General features: G+C 42.1%; 2 protein-coding genes across 2 annotated transcripts in view; one reads left to right on the top strand and one right to left on the bottom strand.

Annotated features, from left to right (window-relative positions):
* Positions 1–13,545, bottom strand: part of LOC138961712 (allograft inflammatory factor 1-like) — a 46,580-nt gene that overhangs the window by 17,921 nt on the left and 15,114 nt on the right. The gene's annotated exons all lie outside the window — the stretch shown is intronic.
* Positions 3,580–5,327, top strand: LOC138961699 (peroxynitrite isomerase THAP4-like). Its single transcript, XM_070333368.1, has 2 exons — positions 3,580–3,830; positions 4,303–5,327. Exons 1-2 carry the CDS (start codon positions 3,661–3,663, stop codon positions 5,189–5,191), a joined length of 1,059 nt encoding a protein of 352 aa, XP_070189469.1. The 5' UTR covers positions 3,580–3,660; the 3' UTR covers positions 5,192–5,327.

Below are 13,545 nucleotides of genomic sequence, written 5' to 3'. Positions count from 1 at the left end.
ATGTTTGTCTCCAACCAAGAGAAAGTTCCAAAAAATCCCTTTTGTGCTTCTTATTATACAGTGACGTCAAAGACAGCCTTTTCTGCTGTTCATACATTCAGGGGTTATGGTTACACTAAACGACGTAGGTGTAGCCATACTGCCATCCAGATTTATTTTTTCCTTGTGAGCAGTCACAGGGTGTTTGTGCTGTCTGCCAACCGTTAGATGACCCCGCCCAAGTCTGTTAAGGGACCGTTTGACCGTTATAGAACGCGTCTTTTTGATTTTTTGGCACAGTTGGAAACGGTTGATTTTTATCCCTACCATTGTTTCCAAACATTATATAGGAATGTTTTGTGAACAACGGATAATAGCCGCTACTCGCATGTGTAGCAAAAGTGAGCGTACATACTCACCCTGGTCGTCCAGCCGTTGTCCGTTGCCCGTCTTTATCTGTCTGTACTGAACATTACCTTTGGATATTTCTCCAACGCTATGAAGTGAAGAAACACCAAATGTTGCAAAATGTTGTATGACCCCAAGAGCTCAAAAAAGATACTTGAGAACCTTGACCTTACCTTAAGGTCAAGGTCACAGGGAGAATGAATGTGGTCTAAAAACTGCAAAATTTCACATTGTGCCAGTTTTCTGGAAAACAGATTAAAAACAGCGGGCTTAGTTTTGTATGGTATACAAGAAAAAGAAAGCCTTATCTTCTGATACCATTTTGGTTGACCTCGCTTCAATGTCAAGGTCACAGGAGTCCTTCAAAGTTGAATTGTATACATGTTTTGAAGTGACCTTGACCCTGAACTATGAAAAATATCTTTCAAACTTCATAATTGTGTGGGGCACATGTTATATACTGATATTGAGCCACATTTAGTCACATATCATCAAGGTCAAGGTCACTTTGCCCCTTATGAAATGTGACTGAAACGGGCAATTGAATCACTAAAAGTGACAATGTCTCTTTGTAGAAAGTGCCAATAAGTATGTTTATGCTTCCTATGTCTTGAATTGATAGCCTTGTGATGTGTGACCTTTGATGATCTTGACCTTGGCCAAAGGTCATGTGTAATTTGGTAGGAAAAATCTGTAAAACAGTTCTAATAGTGTACAATGTCCTTGCCAGCTTCAGTTGTTAGACCTTCACCTTCAAGGTCACCTGAAGGTCAAGGTCACTTTAAGACAAAGGTCAAGCATGAGAGTCGCATGGGCTTTGCTTTGTTAAGATTTTTTACCAAGACACATGGATTTCTTTACCCGGCTTGGTCACATTTTTCATAGGGGTCAATGTGACCTTGACCCTAACGATATGTGACCAGATGTGGCTCACTATGAAATTCTAACAAACGCCCCACTCAGTGTTTAAGTTTGCAAGAGATATCGTCCATAGTAAAGTTAAAGGGGCAAGCTCACATCAAAATATGTCTACAATTCAACTTTGAAGGGCTCCTCTGACCTTGACATTGAAGCGAGGTCAACCAAAATGGTATCAGAAGATAAGGCTTTCTTTTTCTTGTATACCATACAAAACTAAGCCCGCTGTTTTTAATTTGTTTTCCAGAAAACTGGCACAATGTGAAATTTTGCAGTTTTTAGACCACATTAATTCTCCCTGTGACCTTGACCTTATGGTAAGGTCAAGGTTCTCAAGTATCTTTTTTGAGCTCTTGGGGTCATACAACATTTTGCAACATTTGGTGTTTCTTCACTTCATAGCGTTGGAGAAATATCCAAAGGTAATGTTCAGTACAGACAGATAAAGACGGGCAACGGACAACGGCTGTACGACCAGGGTGAGTATGTACGCTCACTTTTGCTACACATGCGAGTAGCGGCTATTATCCGTTGTTCACAAAACATTCCTATATAATGTTTGGAAACAATGGTAGGGATAAAAATCAACCGTTTCCAACTGTGCCAAAAAATCAAAAAGACGCGTTCTATAACGGTCAAACGGTCCCTTAACAGACTTGGGCGGAGTCATCTAACGGTTGGCAGACAGCACAAACACCCTGTGACTGCTCGCAAGGAAAAAATAAATCTGGATGGCAGTATGGCTACAACTACGTCGTTTAGTGTAACCATAACCCCTGAATGTATGAACAGCAGAAAAGGCTGTCTTTGACGTCACTGTATAATAAGAAGCACAAAAGGGATTTTTTGGAACTTTCTCTTGGTTGGAGACAAACATGTCCGCAATGCATTCGTGCATCAAGCTATCCATGCAGTCGTTTATTGTTGATTCTTTAGCTCCTCTATGGCAGGCGGATTTTCACTTTGTTTTCCTTCAATTTCACTGTGGGAGTTGTTCTTAACATACGTTTGTTAAGAAAATTTTGGCTGATTGTAAAACAGCTGTAATATACGGCAGTCCAGGTTGTCCTTCAACTGTAAAAATGAAATAATGCTCTTTAAAGTATCATTTACAACAGTGGTGGCTGTTTTCACAAGTATGCTACAAAAAACACGACAATACATAATACATAAGGAAAAGCCCTATGTTTGGTCAGTTGGTGAGATAGGTAAATGTTATTTTTGTGTGACAGTTCTGATGGTTTTCAAAGGGCTAATTCTTTGCTTTTCGACATATGCCCAACTGAAAACGCTTTAGCAACTCAAGTGCACACGACAACCATCTAAATAGACTACATGTTCGCAGAAAACACAATACTGAATATAGAGGGAAAAATAACGGCTCTTTTTAAAAGCACTTTTAGTAGTGAAGTACTTTTAGGATTGTTTGGAATTTTTTACCAGCAGACACCCTTTTACTGCTGAGTGTCTTAGTATTGTAAGATGTGTGATTTGAATTTTGGTTTAAAGGTGCCTTTGGTTTGAACACCCCTACCCCTACGAGGCAGAAATACAAAGAAATAGAAGGAAATTGAGCCTATTTGGAACCAGACTTTAGTATGTTCCCATGGGGGGATTCACGGTGCGAATGACACTGCGTCAGCTTTTTCATTTATCTTTAGTATTTTCTTCAACTTTAACTTTTAGGACCATGTATGAGGTTGTGGCAAGCTAAATACACAACACGACGACGTCTCAGAAAAATAGTAAGGATTATATAGGGAAAAACAACAGTGTCAGTTAAAGTCCGTTTTGAAGGTGTTAGTGGTTGGGGATTTTGAAAAGCATCAGACATCAGGCAGATACAATCCTTTCTGCGTGTTCTGGTGCAGAAAGAGTTTTCAGTTTATACATTGGGGTGACCAGTAGATACCATTTTACAACCATACCCCCAAACGACATTTACAGAGCCCAAAGAAGGATTTGGGTCAATTTCAAAGCCATTTTTCCGTATGAAGCGCCAACTTTATATGAAAATGTGTTTAATAAACATCAAAGGACTGAGGTTGAACTTTCTGATAAGGGACATTTTAAACCTAGTCATTGTCACTTCAACGTTCCCTTCACTAAAGTGGCTAAGATGCCTGGACTAATGTGGGATACCTCCAGCTTCGCTGGGATCAAACCCTCAAACCAAATACCGCATCAACCCCAGGCATCTACTACCAGCTCAATGGCTAAATCACCATCAGAGTGATTGACCTGGGCATAGCGCTGCACAGAACTTATAGACAGAAGGGACAAGCGCCTCTTCGGTATGTTCCGGCAATTTCCGTAAGCGTTCGGGGCACCATTTTGAAACTGCTGCGAAGAAGCATGGCGAGTACCAGTACTGGCAGTAGGCTTACTGTAAACAAAACGAAACGCGGAGCGTGTTACTGTTGTGTTATAAATTGCAGCAACAACAGTCGTACAAGTTTTGACCCAAGAACAGGCAAGCCAGTGCGCTTCTTCTATTTTCCAAAGCCGGAGAAAGACAGAGAGAGGTAAGTTGGTACTTTATTTTCCGTCTTCTTGTGTTGAGTGCCAGTGTAAGATTGTTGACTCGGAGTTTTCACTCAGTTGTCAGTTGTGTGGATATTTCATTGTGTGGGTATGCATGTGTGTGTGTCAGTTATGTTGTGTGTGTGTGTGTGTGTGCCACTGATGTGTGTGTGTCAGTCGTGTGTGCCAGCCATGTGTATATGTGTATCAGTCATATAATGTGTGTGTGTGTGTGTGTGTGTCAGTCATTATATGACATGTGTTTGTATGTCAGTCATGTGTGTGTGTGTGTCAGTCGTGTGTGTGTGTGTGTGTGTGTGTGTGTGTGTGGTAAGAAAGTGACTTTGAGACTGAGACTGACTGTGATTAGGTGAGCTTGGTTAATAACAAATTCTACATACTTGGTGATGGTTGGCAAGTTGAGCAGTGAGGCAGCTGTGGATGTATTTCATGTTTACTTTAATTTTGTTTCAGGTGCCAGAAGTGGATCATCAACATCAGGAGAGATGACGTCAAGATTGCTGACATCAAGTCAAAGAGGGTGTGCTCCACACATTTTCATGAGAAAGCGTTCAACTGCCCTACAGACATTGAGCATTCTCGACTGCTACCGACTGCCGTGCCTACCATTGTCAACTGCCCAAATCCTCCTCCATCCATGGAACGTCGACGACCTCTGCCCAAGATCAGAGAGCCTGTACCAAGTTCAAAGAGGAGACGACTGGATACTGACGAGGCTCCTGCCTCCAGCTCTGCATATGATGAAGGTGACGGTGATGATTGTGATGGTGACAGTAACAGTACTAGGCCCATGGTGAAAGCGTCCAAACCAGATCCTGAAAAATTGGCCCAAGAGCTGGAGCAGGCCATACTTGCTTTGGAAAACCTCAAGAAAAAAAACAAACAACTTGAAAGGAAATGCCAAACAGCACAAGCAGCCAAGGTCAGACTTGTGGAACGCCATGCTGTACAAGTAGCGTCTCTTCGTGCGAAGAAAGAAGCAATCCTTGAGAATTTCCTCAAAGACCTGCCAGTTGTTCCAGCAACATTATTCAAGATCCTGATGCGGACGAAAAAGTGGATCAACTGGGACACCCAGAAAGAGGCTATGGAGTTGTGTCTCGCTGTGTACTTTAGGAGCAATGCTGCATATGCTGTTCTCCGCTCCGTTGGGTTTCAGCTCCCACACCCAAGAACACTCAGGAGGCGCTTTTCGAGGGAAACGCAGTTGGTATTCACGAAGAAGTCATCCGTCAACACCTGTGAACTAAATTTACATGAGATCGGAATGAGTGATTATCCTCAGTGTGAAGTCAGAAAGTCAAAGCGTCCTGACACGCTTAAAATGCCTTCCGTCAGTTGACTGCGAGAACTTCATTATACGCCGAGTATACATGTATTGTTAAAACACTCACCCGAAGAGAGAGTAAGGGTGCCTATATGGCGGGATGATTGAAAACGGTCGCCAGAGCACGTGATCATCCCATTTGGACGACTTTCTATTTGAGTTGTTCTTTGCTAATGGTGACTGCGGTGGGTGACATCAAGTAAAATCAATTTTTTAAATTACGGGGAATGATGGTGACAAAATAAGATAATTACTGCATTCTACTGATGTAGCAGTATCAACAAAATCACCATGAAGGAAAATAATATGACAGAAGTAGCACTTATTCCTGCTTGTTTTCATTTTTTGTTCACAAAATGGCGGCCAAAACGTGGAATGACAGACCCCTGCCATGTTCACAACACATTTCAAACCGACAGCTGCTCTAGAAAGGATAACTGTTATCATTCAACGATAACTTATACTTGGATTAAACTGCACAAAATCTTATTTGGACAACTGACCCTCTCCTGCTCGCGTGCTGCGTCCGATAAAAAACTGGTAACCTTCGAACGCGCGGCGTCACAAATCCGATCCACTGAAGAAAGACAATTTGCCGGCCTGAGCGCCAGGAAGGCAAACACACATTTTTATTTTCAAATCATGGCATCATTATCGATAGATGAAGATATTTGGTCGCGTGAATATACATCCGTGTACCTCGCAACGGTGACTTTCGTATCTGCCGTCACAAACGTTCGCCAGGTTACCCCGATTTTCATTTCTTCGCTCGCGCAGTTGAGCATGGATTGTTCTCGTGCGGCCTCAGTCCGGAAGACGGCAGGGTAAACACACAAATAGTGATGATGTCCCGAGTTTTGTGTACTACATAGAAAAGTTTGTGTACGGCAAAATTGATGACGTGTCACAGAAGCGAGGTAACTCTGTTCGCAGGTTACTTTCTCGCAAAATGTCTCTGTGCCACCGCGGTTTCGTCCTGAAAATCAACCGTATCGCATTGATTTTGCGAAAACTGAAAGTGCAGGTAAGTTGCACAAGTTTCCTTAATGCTTACTTCGTAAAATTATTGATGTTAAAGTTGATAGTATAGTTATTTTAGAGCACAGGACTTAAAAATTATCGGGAGCTATGCAGCGACCGGCCATTCTCGAATGGTTTCATTCGTACGCAGGTGACCACAGATAATAGTTCTGCGAAGTTTAGGTGGCACTCTTCGCTGTTTTTTGGCAATACAGTTGCAGAACTGTTTGTGTTGGTATTGTCTCCTTTATAACATTCATTTGTAGCATAATTTGATTGATTGCACCAGTACAGCGTAATACATGCACAAGTATTGGCAATTTGGTGTCGCGTGATTTGCAGGTTACCTCTTTCTGTTTTGATACATTTGAGCAGTAGTTTGCATTTGATTCTAATAATCTGTAGGTATTCCAAGTTACACCCTTTTAAACAATAACTGACCAAAATATCCCTGCCCTGCTGTAAGCAGTTGTGTTGCCACAAAAAGATCAAACTACAAGGTAACCTGCAAACGGTGTCACAAAATTACTGAACCTAACAACACTAAACTGTACATTAAAAATTCTTCAATACATGACAAACTAACAGCAAACACTCTGTTTTCATGGAGTTTACTCAAATTGTTTCACAGAATTAGTTTATAGATATGCTGTGTAAATTTGGTGTCACAAAGTACTGCAGGTTACTCCATTGTGACCCCCACCAGTCAGTCTGCTTTTTTGTCCGAACCATAAAAGTTCCTGACATTTTCTTTTTAGACTCAAATAATACAAGGGCTCCACTTGACAGGAATAGTATTTTCCAGGTTGTAGCTGCATTTTGAAAATTTCAGTAAGTTTCCACTGTTTGGTCACCAATAGCAAAGAACAACTCATTTACCAAGAGGCTCCGCGAATGCAGAGCATGGGTACGCTTAACAACAACAACAACGAAACACTTTCATCAGTGGTAACAAGTAAACCGGTACATAGGCACCTATGCAGAATATCTATGCCCCATACCGTTATCCCTCAGTCGCAATAAACTGTAACAACATTCGGTATGAAGGTGATAATTAAACAAACAAAATATGGGAAAGAATCCATTTAAATATTTCGGATAATAACCACCCCCCCTCAAACACACACATAAACATGCTATTGTCCTATCTCCCAAAGCAGTTAGAACCGCGACAGGAATATACTGGACACAAAGATGTACAAGGGTAGTGTTGTGGGGGGGAATCATCTGCAAAAACGAATGAACAATGCAATGCTAGTCTGTACCAAATATTTTTAAAAGCAAGTTTTGTTGAGTCCTGTGAAAAACACAAAACTTACTTTCTTTTCTGAATAACCTGTGTGGTTTGGCCGTGGCACATATATAAAATCTATGTAATGTTTTGATGAAGTAAAGGTATATTTGGATAGCGTAAGTCACAATAGTCATCACTGTGTAAGTGACTCTAAACTGAAGTTCACGTTTCAGTGCAATAGGCAAAGCATTTAAACAGCCTCTGTGGCCTTGGATCCAGTAACAGTGCACCTCTGCGGGTCGGGCCCTATGTTTAAATTAAGTGGGCGGGCCCTATGTTTAAATTAAGTGGGCAACACATCTCAGCACAACTAACGTGTAAACTGCATGACTCTATAAATTATTATAATAAAGTGAACACATACTTTTCAACAGCATGTATGGCCCTATTTCAAGCGGTATATCTGTATTTGTTTACATTTTAATGACATATGTATGTCAAACAAATTATTGTCATACTTTTCATGGGAAAATGTGCATACAAAAACCATTTTAGCGGAACAGCTTGTCTGGTCTTTGTCAGAGCTGTTTACCTCAAGCTCTTTAACTTTCATAAAGAAGATAAATGATTTTCTGAATGGCTCTTATGGCCTTGACGAGGATTGTAAACTAACTGTTTGCTTTTAGGAAGTGGAAGAACGTACGTGTTTGCCCCTCCCCTATCCCCCCCCCCCCCCCCGCCCCCAACAATCCCCCGTCCAAGGTAGTCCCTGGCCAGTCACTTGCCACCTTTAAAGTCCCTGTACAGTACAGTGTCCGTGCGAGACAGAGCACGAAGAGAGCAAAGTCACCAAGTTGCTGAGACAGCGACGATAGAATGTTGTGAATGTCCGAGCAGCAGCGCTGTGTGTGACAGGAGGAATAGGACAGGCTGGACATGACTTGTTTTGTTCCTCTGCCCATCATTCTCCTCAACACCACCCCCCCCCCCCCCCCCCCCCTGACTCCTTATTTCTCTCAGCCACCTTAGCTTTATCCGCATCCCGGCGTCTTGTCTTCCGTCAGCACCAGTATACAGGGTCTGTACTTATCGCTCCAAGTCTGCGTGTTGACGCGACGAAGATAATGACGACAGTAGTAGTAGAAGTAGTAGTAGTAGGAGTAGTAGTAGGAGTCGTAGTAGTAGGAGTAGTAGTAGGAGTAGTAGTAGGAGTAGTAGTAGTAGTGGTAGTCGTAGTAGTAGTCGTCATCGTCGTAGTAGTAGTAGTATTAGTAGTTTATCTAGAAGCAACAGCAGCAGTAGTAGTACTACTAGTAGTAGTAGCAGCAGCAGTAGTGGTAGTAGCATCGATCAGCCGCATCAGTAATAGTTTTAACAGGTGATGGTGATGGTGGTGTAAGTCCCCAGCAGAGGTAGCACCAATTTTAGGCTTAGAACAGCCATAATTATACCCTTGTACAATGTTGCCCTTTCCAGATCATGTATCAGCCTTGACACTCTGCCCCTCAGGACACCGCTAGCTGTTTGAGTCGTTGGTCAACCTGAAGTCAGCGTTTTTGTGCTATCGCCTATCTAACTTATGTGAAAACTTGCTAGTGCCAAAAGAAAAGTTTATGTTTGTTGCATTCAGAGAATTGAATTGAATTGAATCCAGTCTTCATGTGCACACGCAAGCACACAATCAATTGCAAGTACGCACTAAAAAAAAAAAAAATGCAAGTACGCGCGGAAAAGATCCTGTAATCTATGTCCGAGTTCGGTGGTTTACAGATACAAATAAATACCTCGCATCCATCCCCCGAAAACGTAGAATGACATTGACATCCTGAATGGTCGACGGACATGGAAAACCCCACCCACATGCAAGACACGACTGACTTGGTTCAGTTCAAGAATGCATAAATAAGAAGTTTCAACAACAAAGAAGGGAACTGGTGCGGTGACACTGACATAACATTTATGTGCAGACCTGATAGTGCCTTATCCCCCGTCGTGTGTACACGCAAGCACAAGACCAAGTGCGCACGGAAAAGATCCTGTAATCTATGTCAAGTTCGGTGGGTTATGGAAACACGAAAATATCCAGCATGCTTCCCCCGAAGTCGGCGTATGCTGCCTCAATGGCGGGGTAAAATCGGTCATACACGTAAAAACACAATCATGCAAAAACATGAGTGAACGTGGGAGTTTCAGTCCATGAACGAAGAAGAAGAAGACTGACATAACGATGGTCACAATATGTTGACCCAAAACATTTATTGTCCAGGATTCTCTGTCCATTGCAGGACAGGGGTGATGTTTCCTGATGCACTTATCCTCCGGAACTGTCCACTTGGTTCAGGTCCGCCCAGACTGATCGCTGTTATGTGTACCAGGAAAGTCTTGATCAGCTCCGAATGACTTGGATGTAGGCAAACATACTTGGCAAGTAGAGTCTACTCCGTAGCAGGAATTTAAAGATGGTGATGATAATATTTTATTTTACGTCACTCTGTAAACATATTTAGTAGCAGGAAGACCAAGCCGGAGAACTTTGTACGGCGATTGAGTTCTTAAAATGTACGTCGTATCCGTATGTCACGCGTGATTGTTCTGAAAAGTGACTATTACATGATTGTTCTGAAAGTCTACTATTTATTTCATCGTAATCATGTAAGCCCTCATACGTGATTGTTCTGAAAGCTTACTAATTTACATGATTGTTCTGAAACTCTACTAAAGGTAAACTTGCTTCACCCGTGAAATGTTGTCAGATATGGAACAATATGTATACCCCTGTCCAACGAAGTTGCAAAAAGTAGCTTCCGTTTTCCCTCTTTGCCGTGCCTTTCGGTCCATTTTGGTGACCTAGCCACCTAAGCATGGCAAAGAGGAAAAATCAAAAGTTTCTATGTGTCCCTTTATTCCTGTAATTTGAATTTTGAGTTGGGAATACTCAAGAAGAATCATTACATTTTTGAAAATTCCTATTTTCCCCTTTTGCCATGCCTTTCGATCCATTTTGGTGACCTAGCCACCTAAGCATGGCAAAGAGGACAAATCAAAAGTTTCTATGTGTCCCTTTAAACCTGTAATTAGAAGTTTGAGTTGGGAATACTCAAGAAGAATCATAACATTTTTGAAGATTATAAATAATTTTTGTCTTTGAACATTTAATTTCAATTTTGAGTTGAGAACAATAAAGAAGACATGTTCAATGTATGAAACGTATTACTTGTTGAGTTTGTATTCATTGGGCTGGGGTATAAATATCAATTTCACTTAAGATTTAGTATCATATTGTATCAAAATATTGTTCCATATACATACAGACATACACACAGACAGACGGACAAAGTGAATCCAGTATACCCCCTCCAACTTTATTGGGCTGGGGTATAAATATCAATATCACTTAAGATTTAGTATCATTGTATCAAAATATACATACAGACATTCACACAGACAGATGGACAAAGTGAATCCAGTATACCCCCTCCAACTTGATTGGGCTGGGGTATAAATATCAATATCACTTAAGATTTAGTAGCATTGTATCAAAATATTGTTCCATATTCATACAGACATACACACAGACAGATGGACAAAGTGAATCCAGTATACCCCCCTCCAACTTCGTTGGGCAGGGGTATACATATTGTTCCATATCTGACAACATTTCACGGGCGAAGCAAGTTTACCTTTAGTAGAGTTTCAGAACAATCATGTAAATTAGTAAGCTTTCAGAACAATCACGTATGAGGGCTTACATGATTACGATGAAATAACTTGAATAGTAGACTTTCAGAACAATCATGTAATAGTCACTTTTCAGAACAATCACGCGTGACATCCGTACATGCTGGCTTAATTGTGATTCAGTGGTTCACGGTTAAGACCGTTGCGTGCACATGACAACGTATTTCACCACCAAGTCCGCTCTGAGTGCGGCTCGTTCACTTTGCTTCAACTTTAGATGACAGCTTACGAGGTAGATTGGAATTCATCAATAGTTATTGCCTCAACTATTCCATCACCCTGAATTTAGCTCGTAAATCAAGAATGGCGGGACTGATTAACTGATTCATTGATTCATTTTGCATCGAATTACGCGTCCACCAGTTGAAATCACTGATTTAATTATTCAGGCAAAGAACTTGATGGAGTAAGCTCTGCCTGTTTTCTAAAATCAGTGACCATTCTTGATTTTTGTGCAGAAGTAAGGCTCTCAGTATTTCCTCGTCAGAAGACGTCACAAATCCACACACACACACAGTCAACATCACATGACACTGAAAAGAAAAATGGTAAACTGCGAGTACTCTATTATCCGCTATATACGAAATATAGAGACGCAGATACGCTGGCGGTTTCTTCCCTCTAACACATCTGTCTCAAGACGAGAAAAGAACGTCTTGCAACACGCTACAGAATGTGTGAGCTTTTAAACGAGGGCAATTTTCTCAGCCTCCCCTTCACGTGTTTGAACGGTACTGGCTGTACATATAGCTGGTCAGTCTGACAGTTAGTATAAGCAATAAGTTTTAAGATGGAAGACAGACGAAGAGGTGAACACAGCATCGCTGTACATGACTCAGGAATGCTGTTTGGATGCCTCAAGGTATGCATATCATCACTAGTATGCTCAATACTATCACTTCGTCCACGCCACCCCCCCCCCCCCCCCAACCTTCACAGTACTGTTGCTCAACGACTCCGTCTCTCCCCCCCCCCCCCCCCCCCCCCGCCATCACCTGTAGCGCATTTTCTTTACGTCGTCCAATTTATTTTATTTGTTGTCTCACTGAGACTGACAACGTGAGTGCGAGGTTCTCAATCTTCACAATGGGTATTTTAAACGGGTCACTTTAACCATCCAGACTGGCACACACGCAGACACAAGAGACACGAACGAGCACACACACACACACACCACACACACACACACAAACACACACACGCACCCGCGCGCGCACACACACACACACACACACACACACACTAACACACACACACACGTATTTTTAACGCACGCACGCACGCACACACTAACACACTCACACACACACACACACACGTATTTTTAACTGCGGGCAAAAGTAACAAAAAATCCCATCTAATAGACCTGTGTAAAACTTATGCTTTTGCATTTATAACCCCAGCTACTGCGTAGATGTTAATGATTGTTATCAAAATAGCCACTGGGTCCGAAATCCACTACTTTTTCAAAACAACGCTTTGTATCAGTCAGTCAAAATGAAAACAATTCATCAGACTGGTGTCTGTTAGTTGAGAGAGAGAGAGAGAGAGAGAGAGAGAGAGAGAGAAAGAGAGAGAGAGAGAGTTGGACGGTCTGACGGACAGACGGACGGACAGGCAGACATACCCTGAGATAGAGACAGACAGAGAGGCTGAATGCTGTGCAGGGTCGTAATTAGTGACAAATGGACGGACAAACAGACAGACGGACAGACAGACGGACAGACAGACGGACAGACAGACAGACAGAGCTAGAGACAAAGACGAACAGGCAGCCAGACACAAAGTTTTTCTTGAGATGACAAGAAACAACAAAAGCCCCGGCCATTCGTCAGTGTCTGCGTGGGAATTTCAAGTTTTAACAGTGACCACGAGGTCAGCCTAGTGACGTCACAACGGTCAGTTTGTCCCCCTTGTCTACCTGTTTTCCGGACAGGTAAAAGCAGACCCCCCCCCCCCCCCCCCCCCGCCTCCGTACCCTCCCCTTTCTTTCGTTGGTCTCTCCCTGTTGACACCTCGCATAACTCTCCTCCTTAACTCTTTCCCAACACAAGGAAAACTTTAAAAGTGGGTTTCTCAATCAACAGTGTCAAGAAATGTTTTTGTGTTTTGTCTCGGGCATTGTTTCGGGTTTCGTCAAGAAGTGTTTTGTTTCGTCGTATCTGCCGACACACAGGCTGTTACGCGACAGTTAAACAGTTAATCTCTTTGAATAAACAAAAGGTTCAGTTTTCGGATTTTTGCCTGACTTGAAAATGTGTCGATGAAGACTGACTCATCGTTCAAGGGGCTCATGTTGAAAACCCGGCCCATTTCTCACCTATTGTTTGTCTGTTGATGTATTTTCTTTTTTGCAATATGCGATTAATTATTCATG

The sequence above is a fragment of the Littorina saxatilis genome, linkage group LG3 (genome assembly GCF_037325665.1).
Source record: "Littorina saxatilis isolate snail1 linkage group LG3, US_GU_Lsax_2.0, whole genome shotgun sequence".
Lineage (NCBI taxonomy): Eukaryota > Metazoa > Mollusca > Gastropoda > Littorinimorpha > Littorinidae > Littorina > Littorina saxatilis.
The sequence above is the reverse complement of the archived record's forward strand: the minus strand, read 5'-3'. Positions and strand labels throughout refer to the sequence as shown.

Bases quoted from the DNA above. Each gene is read 5' to 3' on its own strand.
- LOC138961699 (XM_070333368.1), top strand. From the start codon at position 3,661: ATGGCGAGTACCAGTACTGGCAGTAGGCTTACTGTAAACAAAACGAAA. The intron at 3,831-4,302 runs GTAAGTTGGTAC...ATTTTGTTTCAG, and splicing joins CCGGAGAAAGACAGAGAGAG to GTGCCAGAAGTGGATCATCA.